The following is a 16,553-nucleotide window of genomic DNA, read 5'->3' on the forward strand; positions in this document are numbered from 1 at the left end:
TATGCTTTCTCTCATCTACACTCTATTTTTAATTAAAAAAGACAGTCATTAGTAATAATAATTAATAATAAGCAATAATGGTTAATTATAAATAGTTTTTGAATTTTAATTTATTTCTTAAATATTTATTTCACAATTATTACTTCCATCGCTTTAATCGTAGACTCCTTTACCCATACGAATCAGAACAGAATTTCTTGAATTATGTTGAAAAAAGTAAACTACAATTTAATCTTTCAACTTATTGAAAATGGTTTTTGAATTTTAATTTATTTCTTAAATATTTATTTTACAATTATTACTTCTATCGCTTTAATCGTAGACTCCTTTACCCATACAAATCAGAACAGAATTTCTTGAATTATGTTGAAAAAAGTCAACTACAATTTAATCTATCAACTTATTGAAAATGGTTTTTGAATTTTAATTTATTTCTTAAATATTTATTTTACAATTATTACTTCTATCGCTTTAATCGTAGACTCCTTTACCCATACGAATCAGAACAGAATTTCTTGAATTATGGTGAAAAAAGTAAACTACAATTTAATCTTTCAACTTATTGAAAATGGTTTTTGAATTTTAATTTATTTCTTAAATATTTATTTTACAATTATTACTTCTATCGCTTTAATCGTAGACTCCTTTACCCATACGAATCAGAACAGAATTTCTTGAATTATGTTGAAAAAAGTCAACTACAATTTAATCTATCAACTTATTGAAAATGGTTTTTGAATTTTAATTTATTTCTTAAATATTTATTTTACAATTATTACTTCTAACGCTTTAATCGTAGACTCCTTTACCCATACGAATCAGAACAGAATTTCTTGAATTATGTTGAAAAAAGTAAACTACAATTTAATTTCTCAACTTATTGAAAATAGTTTTTGAATTTTAATTTATTTCTTAAATATTTATTTCACAATTATTACTTCTATCGCTTTAATCGTAGACTCCTTTACCCATACGAATCAGAACAGAATTTCTTGAATTGTGTTGAAAAAAATAAACTACAATTTAATCTTTCAACTTATTGAAAATGGTTTCTAAATTTAACTTTATTACTTATAAATTTATTTCGCAATTAGAGCTTTAATCCAAAACTAGTTCACTCACTTGAACCTAAGCTGAATTTCTGCATAAGTAATTAAAAAAGTTAACTATAATTCAATCTTTCAAATTATTTAAAATTGTTTCTAAATTACGCTTTATTTCGCATGAATTTATTTCATATCTATTGCTTTAAGCATCGACTCATTTACCCACATGAATCTGAACTGAATTTCTTTATTAATGTGTAAAAAAGTAAACTGTACTCAGTTTATTTATAACCGTCGTTGAACAGTTAACCCAATTTCGGGTTTACGACTACTAATGCTGAACTCCGTAGCCTTGCAATTTTGAACCCGATCCAGAAGACAAGGAAACTCCTGAATCAAGCATTGGGAGAAATTTGCTTTTGTGGAGGACTTTTTTGATGGAACTAATCCGCTTTTGCGTTACATGAAGAGGAAGACCACGAAAACCTCTCAGAGTTATCCTGACTGCAAGGGGACTCTAACCCATGATCTGACTACCACTGAGGATATTTTACGTTAGCACTGTAGTCGGTGCAAGGCCGATACGGAATCCATATCGACCAGCCCTCAATGGGATTCGAACCCGGTTCAACTCAATAGAAGGCGAAAGCTCCATCCTCTAAGCCATCACTGCTCCATTTAACTTATTGAAAATAAAATCTAAATTTAACTTTATTTCTAACAAATTTATTTCACAATTATTACTTCTATCACTTTAATTATATACTCATTTACGCTTACGAACCTGAACAAAATTTCTTCATTTATGTTTAAAAAACTGAACTACAATTTAATCTTTCAACTTGTTTTTAAAATGGTTTCTAAATTTAACTTTATTTCTTATAAATTTATTTCGCAATTAACACTTTAAATCCTAGACTCGGTAAACCACTCGAACCTGAACTGAATATCTGCATTAATGATAAAATAGTAAACTATACTTCAATCTTTCAAATTATTTAAAATGGTTTTTAAATTAAGCTTTATTTCACATAAATTTATTTCACATCTATCACTTTAAGCATAGTTTCATTTACCCAGACGAATCTAAGCCGATTTTTTTCATTAATGCGTAATAAAGATAACTGTTCTTCAATCATTCAAGTTATTTAAAAATGGTTTCTAAATTTAACTTTATTTCTTATAAATTTATTTCGTAATTAGCGCTTTAATCCTAGACTCGTCTACCCACTCGAACCTGAACTGAATATCTGCATTAATGATTAAAAAAGTAAACTACACTTCAATCATTCAACTTATTTAAAATAGATTCTAAATTTAACTTGTGTTTCTTATAAATTTATTTCACTATTATCGCTTTAAGTCACGCACTCAACACGAATCTGAACTATATTTCTTCATTAAACAAATTAGATTTTCCACTTTTTCCTTTCGACATATGTCCACAGTGAAAAGTTGGAAAACATCGGTATTTGTTACAAGAAAACAAGGAAATTATTCATTGAAATAAAGAGTAACTTGTCAAATATTCTTTTCAGCGTACTCAAATGCTACGCAAACAAAAGAATTTTGTCCTACATATTATGTTTAAGATTCTTTTTCCTATAAAGAAACTGCCTTGCTAAACCGGTCTTTTTTCCAAGTCAAATATTAAACAAGGAAGACAAAGTTTTTGATTTTTCCAATCAACTTAAGTTCAAAAAAGATTTTCCTAGTTTATTTTCAGTATAACCAAATACAATAATGGGTCACGCGAAGAAAATTTTGGATCAATCTTTTTTTTAAAAAGCAAAAGTTATCATTTGACCTTCAAATACAAAATTGACCTTGAATTAGTTGATTACGTTTAACAGTGACACAAGGTTGATGGTGTTTAATAATAAAAAGAATTAGAGGAAATGTGCTTGTTTTCATTAACACTATCACAAATTGTTTCCTTGATAATGAGAGAACACTATTGCAATTTTAAATTTTAAAAAAAACTGACTTGCTAATTGAATTTATGACTTGTTTTATGAATAAAAACATATATATTTATTTTTATATTATTCGTTTCATTTTAGGACTAAACTTAGAGTCCCGTAGTGGACTGATCTTAAAAACGCGGTTCCCAGTTGAACACCGAAGTCAAGCGGGTGGGGGACCACTTTGATCAGTCTGCGTAAAGACAGAGAGTGTGCGGTATCGGTCCTCGTTAAATTGTTCTAGCGTAAAGTGCTCGACTTCACGTGCAAGTCGTCGGGCTACCAAGGCAGGGGAGCCATCCCCACTGCAGAGGATCAAAATTGCGATGGCATGTCTTCGGATTATCCTCAGGGGTGTTTCCCAGACAGTCGCCAATAGCTAATTGCGCTGCTCTAATGCGACATAAATTAAGTACCTATCAACTAAACTTAGAATAGTTAAGGAAATAAATTATTTAACAACGACACAAGGGTAAAGGTGTTAGATAATAAAGGAAATTAGAGAGAATGTACTTAATTTCATCACCACTATATGAATTGTTTTTCATTACGAAAGAGCACCATTGCGATTTTTAAAACAAAACAAAAAAATTTTTAAAATTGAATTTTTGAAATAGTGGAGAGTTCGAACATAGAGTAGGTAGAACATAGTAACTCGATTTTGGTGAAAATGATTCTGATTTCTAGCAAAAAAAATCTGAATTTTATTCTTCTAGTAAAGAAAAAGAGCTTACTCTATTGGCGATCCGTTGTTGATTAATTCACGACGTCTGCGTGGATAAGTTTTTTTTTACCTCCACCACTAATGTCCACCCTCTAATATACTCTTGTTTTTAAGCTATCATTATTTATTGGTTATAAAAATTATTTTTTATCCAGCTTATTGTGCATTTATTAACGATTCAAAATTTAACCATACCCTAACAAACAATGGGAATTTAACCCAATAGAAGCACTGTACTGCTTCGTTTCGTTACCCTCTGCTTGCGAGATCAAACCGGGAATAGTAGTTCCCGGTTTGCTACTATGTTCTGTGCGCTAATATACAATCCAGCTGCCTTTAACTACTCGCTCTCTTTTTTGGAGATTTTCCTTTTGGTGGTAGTTGATTACAATTATAGTACAGGTTCATATTTCTATCAAAAGTTGCTACCTAAACTAAAAAAAGACAAAAATCTAGGTTTTTTTTTATTTATTTATTAAGAAAATGTCCAAGAAAAGAGCGAGTTGTTAAAAGCATCTGTATTGGAAAATCGCATCCTTAGCCCTTCCCTTTATTTTTATCCTTGCTGTGCTCATGAAAGACGCAGTGCAGCAGAGGAAGAAGGTAACATCCAAGGTTAAACAAAGATTTAATGGGAGCCAGGACAAAATTTATTGCGGACTTTTTTCAAAAGCACAAAAATATTAATTTTCATATTTTGTAGTATTTATGATAATCCTCTTTACGAAATTGTAGTTTTTATATAAATATAAGGAACAAAAAATATTATTTTTCCAATTCCCGCCTGGGGAATGATCTATGCCATACAGGCATCTGAAGGGCAGATTTGTTGGTAACTTTTCCAGGGGCCTCGTATTAGGTGGGCCAACGTTGCTCCCACAGTAAGGACAGATAGTACGGAGAATGAAAGAACATCCTTGCCCGGGATTCTAACCCAGAACCTTTTTGATGCAAGGCCAGTTCCTTGACCACTACACTGGCTGGTCGACACAAAAAATAATTAAGAAGCACTGTACTTTTTGTTAGAAATTTTGGTCGGTCTCTCAGTAGTTCCGGGCCTGGGTCAACTGTAGTATGGTTTAAGTATGGTCCTAAGTATGGTTCTTTGCTGTGTTGTTGAGAGTATATATACGATAGCAGAAGGTAAAACGAAGAAAAAGCAAAAACGCTATCAAAATGTTGCTAATCACTACTGAGAAAGTAAGGAAAGATACACCAAAACCTGTTTAATTACTGTTAAAACTCGGAGATGCTTTTAATAATGGTCTTTCAACTCTTCTTTGTTTTCCTTGTCAATCTAATCAAGGGAAGTGTGATGTGCCTTCTTTAACAGTGAGTCTTTAGTTCTCGATGCTATTTTTATTTATTTTTTTCTGAGTTAAATGTTAGTGTTTTTCTGTGTGTATATTTTTATGAATTCATTACTGATAAGGATTTTAAGAATATTTAAATTGAATGCAGTCCTTACAGTCAGTTTATCAAATATATAGGGTGTTCCGCAGTGACCGCCTTTAATATACACTTCTAGGATTCTAATCGAAAATGAAAGCAAAAAAGTCTGGTATTGACATTATGGTAATATTTTACTGAGGAAAAGGCAAAAATAATATCGAAATCTGACCGGCTACAGCAGAGATCAACCAATGTTTTAAAAATCAAGGCAGGTTTAATTGGAGATTGAAACATGAAGGTGTTTCTAATAGGAACGACTTCAGGTTTCAATCTCCAATTAAACCTGTCTCTATTTCTCCCGCAGTCAAACCTATCTTGTTGTTTTTACCACAGCTTCTTGCACCGTGGTTTGTCCGATTTCGAAAGTATTTTTGTTTTCAATTGCCACCCCTAATGTGTTTGCATTTTCTTTTCATTTTTGATACTGATTTTACAAAAGATATTAAGGATCTACAAAAGTTATTAAGATATTTTACAGCACATCCAGTAGTTTCCGTTGCGCATGGAATCGATATTTTTTTCCATCAAAACAGCTGCATATCGAATAAAAAATGATCTTTTAAGTCAGGTTTTAATATCGTTGAACTATAACTTTAAACGTAATTAGAATAATTTTCGTAAAATGAAGAATACTTTAGTTGAAGCGAGTTTTAGATTTCATACGTCATTTTAAGTTTATAAATGCCTATTTTATTAATGAGAATCAATGAAAACAATTGTACTTATTTATCCCTTCTATGAATTTAAATTCAGAATTTTATAAAAATATTCTCTAAATAAAATTAAATATAATATTTTCACTTTAAATATAGTAGAAGAAAATCCGACATCTAGATATAATAGACTTCGGGTAAAAAAGTAATAAGTCACATTATTTCCAAATATGAGGTTTTTACATTGCTTAATATTATTTCGAGCTATGTTTTTTATAGGTTTTTTGAAATTTTCACTAGATAACAGCACAATATGAAACATTTTACAGTGAACTTGAAACTTTTTAACGTAATGCTCATTAAAAGAAAATCTGAACAATTATTATATTTATATATGTTACCCTGATTGCCGAAATTAGGCGAATGTTGACTTTCACCAGTGAATGTCAACCATCACATAGTTGCTTTAGTGAATGTCCGGAATATTTCTTATATCCGATTTGATATTGATTTATTCGTTAATATTAATATATTTAATCGATATTTTAATATCTGGTGAGCATAGATTAGGAGAAACATCAGTGTTCGGAGTACCGGACAAATGTATACCGGGCAGTGGCACTTAACTAGACCTAGTATATAGCTCGGATATTCACCCATTTACCAAAGCGACTTTGTGATTGTCAATATTGCAATGCTCGTAAAAACCTCCAAACTTTTAGCCTGATTAATTTCAGGAATATTAAAGTCTACTTAAATTTGTTTAAACTTGTAATTATTCTTGCATCATGCCGTAGCTGTGAATGGAGAAACATAGTGAATTTGAATAATTGAACCATGAATGATAAACTTTCTTATTAGCCATTAAATATCTGGACTTATTACAAGGAGTCTAAAAGTGTTCTGCTTATTATAAAATATTAGAAACTATTCCAATTAGCCGGGTGCATTTTAAAGTGACTGGATACTGCAAAAAACCGAATTTTACAATTAGCCAACGACACAGTTACAACTTTTTTCAGGAATATTAAAATCAGCTTAGATTTATTTCAGTTTGTCGCAATTATTCTTGCATTACGCCGCAGGTGTAAATAGAGAAACATAGTGAATTTGAATAATTGAGCCATGAATGATAAACTTTCTTATTAGCCATTAAATATCTGGACTTATTACAAGGAGTCAAAAAGTGTTCTGCTTATTATAAAATATTAGAAACTATTCCAATTAGCCGGGTGCATTTTAAAATGACTGGATACTGCAAAGAACCGAATTTTTCAATTAGCCAACGACACAGTTACAACTTTTTTCAGGAATATTAAAATCAGCTTAAATTTATTTCAGTTTGTCGCAATTATTCTTACATTACGCCGCAGGTGTAAATAGAGAAACATAGTGAATTTGAATAATTGAGCCATGAATGATAAACTTTCTTATTATCCATTAAATATCTGGACTTATTACAAGGAGTCAAAAAGTGTTCTGTTTATTATAAAATATTAGAAACTATTCCAATTAGCCGGGTGCATTTTAAAATGACTGGATACTGCAAAGAACCGAATTTTTCAATTAGCCAACGACACAGTTACAACTTTTTTCAGGAATATTAAAATCAGCTTAGATTTATTTCAGTTTGTCGCAATTATTCTTGCATTACGCCGCAGGTGTAAATAGAGAAACATAGTGAATTTGAATAATTGAGCCATGAATGATAAACTTTCTTATTAGCCATTAAATATCTGGACTTATTACAAGGAGTCAAAAAGTGTTCTGCTTATTATAAAATATTAGAAACTATTCCAATTAGCCGGGTGCATTTTAAAATGACTGGATACTGCAAAGAACCGAATTTTTCAATTAGCCAACGGCACAGTTACAACTTTTTCAGATTATTTAAAAGGTTTCAGACCTGTAATTACATGTGTCGGAAAAAAAGGCTAGACCCTTGATGAAAAATTGTAAAATTGTTTTTAGTTAAAATCAGTATTAAAGTAACGCATTTTTCATTAAATAAATGTTCTTTTAATCTTTTATGCCAAAACAAAACATTCATTTCTCAAAATATGAAATATTAACTCAAAAAATATTGTATTGTTTCAAAGACATTTTAATCCATGCAATTATTCATTTTTCATAAAACAAATCATTTGTTGTACAACTTAAAATTCAGGATTTTCGGATGAGTGATTTTCAGATCTAACAGACCGTGATTTTGCACGTGCTTTGTTTTTCCAGACACGTGACTCTCTGTCAAGAAAGCGAGATCATTTGAATTTGTAAACGCTTATGATGAGCTGAGAACAGTATAATAAATAAACACAAAATATGTTTTTAAAGCGAGTTAACATAGTGTAATCTGGATTTGATTTTTAAGCAACTAAGGAACATACTTTTTTATTATTATTTCCTGAACACAGAGATAGATTTTCAAAATTATTCTGTAAATTTATTAATTGTTTAAAGAATTTTTTTACTTCAATAAAACTATTTTAAATAAAAGATTAATGCTTATAGATGTTAGTTTATCACTAGCTCAATGCAGAAAGTATATAAAAGATTTGATTATCACTTAGTGCTTATTTTATCTCTTCGTTTTTTTTTCTCAACAATATCATAATTAAACAATCTTTAAAATTTATATTCATAAAATTACACAAGTATTAATTACTCAAGCATCTTCAAAATTTATAAATTCTTTGAGGAGCGATAAATTAATTGTTTAAAAAAGTTTGCTTACGAAACAATTTAAAGATTTATATTTATGTTCATAAATATAAGTTTAAACTCTCACTTAATGTAGAAAGTAAATAAAAGAATGGGATTGACAGTACTTATTTCCTTTCTTCATCAAATAATATATTTTTTACTCCACAATATCATTTTAGAAACATTCCTTTCAAACTAATGTTTACAAAATAACATGAATATGAAATCTTAAAATTTTGTCAAATGTTTATGAATTCCTGGAAGAACAAATAAATGAAATGTTTGGTAGTGTTTGCTTACTTCAATAAACTTTAATATCTTCAGAAAATATATTTAAACTTATAGCTAGAAGTTGAACTAACAACCATTGTAGAAAGAAATTTAAAACTTACAGTTTTCAGACAGCTCTTACAATTAGAATTAGCTCGCATAATTATTTATTTCAACTAACCATTTCAAATAACCATTAATGCGATTAGCTTATTTTTCATTAAATTATTTAAATTCAAACCCAATCTCTTAAAATTTCTATCATAAATTCTTTAATACGTCATAGATCTTAATTTAGAACTATTTTTTAAGCAAAGCTCATATAAATTTGTTCACAAATGAATGATTATTAATACATTATTAAATAATTTCAAAACAAATTAAATAAACTTCACAATAAATAGATTTTTTTATTGGTATAGTGTAATCTGTCTTTTTTTTCCTTCAAAAAAATCTCTTTAAACGAAACAAATAAAGCTATCTTTACAATCATTTAAAAAAAAAAGAGTTATTAAAATATTTTAACTTGAAAAACTATCAAACTAATCCTACAGGGAAAAATTAGCCGTAAAATATCACCAAACAATTAAAAAATTCATGCACTTTTTAAATTTTTTTTTCAAAATAGACTTAAAATCAAAGAAATTCAACTGATCATATAATTTATTTGGCATTAATAAGAAAAAATTATCATAAAATATAAAACATATTTGTCCGTAGTTATAGCATTATAGACACGCATAATAAAGCTAAGAAAATACAGTTTACTGGCAACTAAAATAATGAAAAAATAAGCAAGTAAACACATGATAGAACAGGAAACATTTAGATTTCATTGTTAAATAAAACAAGAATAAAATAGAAAGATATATATCTACGCATTATACAAATTCAAATCTGTAAATTAGCTTAAAACATTTCATAAACACACATAAATAGAAGATTGGTTATTCAAATAATAGTTACCTTTGTTCATTTACCTGTAATAATTTTAACTGTTACTAAAAAGAAACACTTCTAAAATAATCACTTAGTTGCACTTGTTTTATTTATTTTTCTTTTACTCCTATAAAAAAAAAGTTGCTTTTCTTTGGTATTCAGTTTATTTTTCACTAAACCTTCAATCACAATAAACTGATAATTGAAATTTTTTGCAAACATCCAAACATAATGAAATATTGAAAATTTTTAAAAAGGATTTAACAAACATATGATGCATTCCACTTAACATGCTTTCTCTCACTATATCGCACTTTACATTGAATATTACGCACATTTTGCTTAATATCTTATGAGAAATGTTGACGTTTTAAGATCTATTTCACTGCGGTACACCAGGTCTTCTGTACTGCCAGGTCCTTTTAACAACACCACAATCTATCATGCCATGGACAGTGTCCTGTAAAGTATCTTTAGCTTTATGTCCCTCAACCTTCAAAACTTCTTTCATTCTTTTATTAGAAAAGGTGTAAGTTTGATTAATTCTTTGCAAAATGAGTCTAGTTGAGTTGTCAAAAAAACTGTAAAACCACAAACCAATGTAAGGTACTGGCCAAGTGGGAATGAAATATCCCATTGAAGCAAATTCATTACGGAGAATGTGTGCTATATCTGTCAGCCATAGATGTGCTGAATTTACCAAGTGACGTTGATTTGCTGCTTCTGGTACTATCATGGCTTTCAGATGAGCCTCAGCCACATCTCGAACATCACAAATAGCTAGGTACAAGCGAGGGATCAATGGCATACTACCATCCATAAGGCGTTTGATGAGTTCTAAGCTGGTACAGACGACTCCACTTATAGAAGGACCCATAACCAAGCTAGGGTTTATAGTTGCCAATTCCATCTTTTTCTCAGAAGGCAAAGATCGAATGAACTCCCAAGCTGCTCTTTCTGCCATGGTTTTGCTTTTGCTGTAAGCATCTACAGCTGGCGATGTAATATCTGTCCAATCATCTTCATTATAGACTCGTCCAGCTTCATTTGTTGATTCTCCGTGTACAGCACTAATGCTACTCGTCAGTACTACTCTCTTGATGGTTCCTGAATTTGCACAAGCTCGTAAAACCCTTTTAGTGCCCTCAACAGCCGGAATCAGCAATTCATCTTCACATTTTGGTGGAGCATTTGGAAAAGGTGAAGCTATGTGGATTGCATATTTGCAATCTTTTGCAGCAGCATCCCATCCGGAATCATTTGTTAAATCGGCTTCTACGAGTTCTAATGGGTACCGAGCATCGGGACAGAGCTCTTTTAGGGGCTGAACTTTCTTTTCATTTTTAAGACTGCGAACAGTGCCTCTAACTCGGTAGCCCTCTCGCTGAAGAAGCTGAATCACGTGCAAAGCTATGAAGCCTGAAGCTCCTGTTACTAGAACAAGATCTTCCTTGTCTGCCGTCATGATCGTTATGAAAGGTAACTATGATTTGAATCCTGAAGAAAACTTCATATGTATGTTAGACAAGTCAGCGAATACAGCGCCGTGACCCGTTTTCGACACGCTTCCTCTGTTTCAGATCAGGAAAAGAAAACTGCAGCTGTATTTGGGTAACCCTTTATTTTGTCTTGTTTCAAGGACTCCGAACACAATAAGCCACCGTGCAATCTTCGTTTTCCTCATCTCAATAATAGAGCTATTTTTTTGTAATTATTATTATTTTTTATCTCTCAGAGTGGGAAAAAACTACTAAAATATTCATTTTTCTCAATAGATAAAAATATTTTTAAAGTAGAACACAATAAATAATCTTTAACCCTAGATAATAAAACATAAATTATTGTTACTCTTCAGTCAATCACTCAATTCATGGGAAACAAATTAGATACGTGATTATCTTTTTTTATCTTTTTATTCATATTTAACAAAATTATCGTAAATACCAAAAGTGCTGTAAAATGTTCCAAAGTCAATTAAATATAAGGTTAGTGATAAAATTTGAAGTTTGCAATTTTCGAAGATAATAAAATTTTACCGTAACATCTAGGTTTATCAGAAGAACTTGAAGAATGTTTAGTTAAATAGAATTAAAACTGGAAAATTTAAAAGTTGTATCTAGCGTGATTTACAATGTTCACATTATAGCGTTTTGTTTATTTTTTCTCACAATCTGATAAACAATTTATGTAAACACGATAATACAACAGCAACAAAATCTGATTTGATCTCGAAAATAATCCACACCATAATGAAACAAAGAAAAAAGTTCGTTTTTTTTTTATGAGAAAAGAAATAAATTCCGAATTCAACATATTTCAAATACTTTCCAACTAACAGTCATAACGTTTCTGACAGAATAGAGGGAAAATGAAATAGTTGCTTCCTTAAATTAGGAGAAATAGTGCTTGATAACATATTAAAACATCTATGAATTTTTTATCAAAAACATAAAAAACCAACCAGAGTGCTGACGTAAAATATAATCAAAGGTAGACAGATCGTGGGTTAGAATAATCCTGTCATTGGGCTAACCATGGGAGATTTTCGCTGTTTTCCGCTCCATGTAACGCAAATGTGGGTTCGTTACATCAAAAATTTCCTCCACGAAGGCCAGTTTATCCAAATGTTTGATCCAAAAGTTCACTTGTCATCTGGGTTGGGTTCAAAATAACAAGGCAATGGAATTGACCATTGATAGTCGCAAACTCAGAATTAAGTAGGCGGTTCGATGTCGGTTATTAAATAAAATAAAACTATGACATATAAGTTTGAATTCGTTGAGTTTATAATAATCAAAACAATTGATTTATCCCTTAAACTGTATGTTTTGTGAGAGACTGAAAAAACACTGCAATAATCAATTTAACAAAACTGAATAACATTTCTATCTAAACGACGTAATATTTATTTATTTATTAACTTTTCATAAAAAATGGCTTTTTCTTTGTCATTTTCTATCACTTATTTCAGGAAAATAATTTTTTTTTAAATCACTATTATTTCAAATAAGCATAATTTCTCTAAATTTATAATATTCTAAAGAACTTTCTAAGCCCTTAAACTACACATAGTTTGGGATAGGAAGAAAAGAGTTGCAAAAAAGAAAAAGAATAAGTAAATTAAACGATGAAATAGGGTGTAATAACAAAAATGGTAATGATATAATAATTTAACTAAATTCAATGACGTTTCTAATTAGGAAAAATGTTTTTGTCTACAAAGTTGCATTTTCCTCATATTTTCCATTAACATTCGATTGCCCTTTCCTTATCTTTTCCATTGCAATAAAACTAAATTTTATGAAAACCACAAGTATGACGAGAAAAGCTTAATACCTTTAAATTTATAACAATCTAAATACTTTTCTCAGCCCTTTAAACTACTCATTATTTTAGAACAGAATTGAAAATTTTTTAAAAATATGATAAAAACGTAGTATTATCCAATTTAGCAAAATTCAAAAACATTTCGATTTATTAAGCATAATGTTTCTGAAAATCTTTTTTTTTATGGAAATATGTTTTCCTACAATGATAAAAAAATTTATTTCTCATTCTTAAATAAAATAAAAATCCTAAATAAACCCGATTAATTTAATCGCGGTTTATATATCTTTAAATTTATCATAGTAAAATTATTCTTCTTGTTCTAGTTCTCATAGTTCTAGTTTTAGTTCACATTAGAAGGGTTAAATCAAATAATGAGTTAATCCTCTACTAGTTCCTTTATGTCTAAAAAAGAAGGTATAGTAATTTCTAATGTATATTTCTGTATTAAATTTTTTGCGACTATTAAAACATAAAAATATTTTTAAAAACCATTGAAGGCACCTCTGAGTGTTTATCTGATCTCTCAGACCCCATAATTTTGAAATCAAAACCATAACAAAAATATAATTACGTATTGTAAAGTATAACCTAATTTTAGCAAGGATTATAAAAAAATACTACACTAACCAATTTAACAAAACGCAGAAGCAATTGTTATTAGCAGTCGTATTATTTTCAAAGCGTAATGAAAGTAATTTTTACTTGTGCAATTTTAACGCCATTATTACATAAAAACTTTTTACATCAATTTAGAGTATGTAATTTTGAACGACAAAATACAATATTTCAACGAAATCTGTCAAATAGTTTTTGAGTGATAATTTTTTAAAAAAGCTGACTTTTTAAATTGCCATACCTGAATAACCATAACACCGAGTTTATTCAAATTGCTTATTTTGTTCTTTAAAATTACATTGACATAAAAAATATGTGTACCTTACAATTCGAATTTTTTTACCATTACTAAATAAAATTGTTAAAAAAATTATAAATAATTATAGAAAATTATTTTTTCCTGGAATAAACGAATTTTGTAATTGCGTGCAAAAAGCTTTCGATTCTTTTAAACATTTTTCTAGTTACAGCTAAATACGCAAAAATTAAACTTAAACGTAAACCAAAAAGTACTAAAAGTACTAAAAACTGCTAAAACTATTAAAAAGTACTAAACAAAACTACTACTAAAAAGTACTAAAAACTACTAAACTACTACTAAAAAGTACTAAAATTACTAAAAACTACTAAAAAGTACTAAACAAAACTACTTCTAAAAGGTACTAAACAAAACTACTAAACTGCTACTAAGAAGTACTAAAAACTAAAAAGTAAAGAAACACATTTTCGCTACAACCCGGAATGGGCTAGAGGGGTTATGATGTTTAAGAGAATGCCATAACACGGAGAAACTTTTAATCGCTAATTCTTTTTCACCTCCATTACTGATTTAAAAGAAAGAGTTCAGGGGAACCTAGAGTAAGCAATGAAGTTTCAATTGCTGAAAAAAAAATTTAAAATAACAAAATTCAAACAGATTATTGGAAGAGAAATTCTCCATTGCTCAATCCGAAGTCATCTTCTCATAGTTTAGATTCATTGAAATATATAAATTTTTTTTCAGTATTTGAAACTTCACGGCTTACTCTTGACTTGTCTGAACTCACTTTTTCTATATTTAAATTAGTTATGGAAGTGAAAAGGAATTTGTAACAAAAAGTTTCTCCCGTTATATGGCGCCCTCTTAAAGCTCTATAATTTTGTGACCAACATCATAATGGTGACAATGTAGTCAGACTTGCACATCTACCGCCTTTGCAACCCGGACACAAAATCCTACGACAAATTCAGTTTTGGCGCCCCCTCCCAATATGATGTCAAATCAAATGTTTTCAGAATCATATTGAATATTATGGTTATGAAAAAACTAAATTTTGAGGTATATTTTTAAGATTTAGTGAATATAAAACAAGTGTTGTCGTTGTTGTTTCTAATGCCACCACTTGCAAGAACCAGCAAGCCTGCTTGGTGAAACAATGTGAATTTAAGGCAGTGTGGGCGTTCCTCGTTTTTCAGTTGCGTCATTTATGGCCAAGAATGCGACTTCAGCCACACACACGCACGTCACAGCCTTTTTTTAAAGGGTGGACCCATTCATACATTCATTCATTCATCCACAGATTTTGAACTGAACCAGAGAATGATCAATGTCCAATTCAGTACCCCAAGAGGTCTAACTTGTTATGGGAACTTAGAGACAATAGTGACCCCGACAGATTTAAAGGGCACTAGTCACCATTTACTACACGGGGAGTCTTTGGTCGGTTGGGATCGAACTCACGACCATTTGGACAAGGGCCCAAGGGCGTACCAACCAGGCTATCCCGGCCCTATGAAACAAGTAAAATAAATTAAGCATTAATACGAAAAAGAAATATTCGATTAACAGACTGTATTTTAAAATATACTACAAAATTACAAAATTATTTTATTGGAAAGTATAAAGCTGAACGAAAATCATCTCACACAAAATTCGTTCATGAAATAAGCTTCTGATATAAAAGTAGTCAAACAATTTTTATTTATTTCAAACTTTTTTTATATCCTTTCAGCAGTTTAATAAAATGTTCTATGATATTTAATAATAATATTCCACACATAGAACAAGCTTCCCATATAAAATGAGATTTCTGTTTCAAATTATTTTTATTTATTTCAAACTATTTTGATATCCTTAAAGCAGCCTAATAAAATGTTCCATGATATCTAACAAAAAGATTTCACACATAAAATAAGCTTCCCATATAAAATGAGATTTTTGTTTCAAACAATTCTGACTGATTAATGTTTCAATTTTTATTTATTTCAAACTATTTTTCTATCCTTTCAGCAGTTTAATAAAATGTTCCATGATATCAAACAAACCAGTGAACCTATTTGCATTAATATTCTTCGGACTTATGTAAGCACGAAATGTTCTTGTGCAAACTACACTTGATTAATAATTTTTTGCAAATTTATTTTTCAATAAAATTGTGAATATTTTTCAATAATAATCTGGAGAGAAGCAAGAAATAAAAATTTGTAATTATTACTATTTAAATTCAAAAAATTGCAACGAAAATGTTCAAAGAATGACTATTTTTTCAATACCTCTTTGCTGCTTCAATCTATTACATAAATTACAATTTTAAGCAAAATGCTCCAAAATTGCTATAAAATAAAACTACTTTCAGTGCAACCTGGTGAAAAACTGAGGAATTAATTAACAGAAAGATACGGGGATAAAACCATTTTTTACATAGATAATCGCTTTGTAAACACAGACAAACTGAAAAAATTTGTAAAATACTAATATTATTTTATAATTATCCATTTAAGTGCTAAAATTATACCAAATGTAGTGCAATATATTGCATGCTGTATTTCAGGAGACTCAAAAAAGGGATTTTTTGTATTTTCAAAGACATCTTTAGGG

General features: G+C 29.7%; 1 protein-coding gene across 1 annotated transcript; it reads right to left on the minus strand.

Annotated features, from left to right (window-relative positions):
* Positions 1-9,457: 9,457 nt before the first annotated feature.
* Positions 9,458-11,404, minus strand: LOC107445275 (uncharacterized). The gene has a single exon (XM_016059629.4). The coding sequence runs from the start codon at positions 11,214-11,216 to the stop codon at positions 10,134-10,136; it is 1,083 nt and encodes a 360-aa protein (XP_015915115.1). The 5' UTR covers positions 11,217-11,404; the 3' UTR covers positions 9,458-10,133.
* Between the last annotated feature and the right edge of the window lie 5,149 nt (positions 11,405-16,553).

This window comes from Parasteatoda tepidariorum, chromosome 12 (assembly GCF_982258835.1).
Source record: "Parasteatoda tepidariorum strain Cologne lab strain chromosome 12, Ptep-v5.0, whole genome shotgun sequence".
In the NCBI taxonomy this organism is placed as follows: Eukaryota; Metazoa; Arthropoda; class Arachnida; order Araneae; family Theridiidae; genus Parasteatoda; species Parasteatoda tepidariorum.

Excerpts from the sequence above, each read along its gene's own strand:
- LOC107445275 (XM_016059629.4), bottom strand. The coding sequence starts at position 11,216 with ATGACGGCAGACAAGGAAGATCTTGTTCTAGTAACAGGAGCTTCAGGC.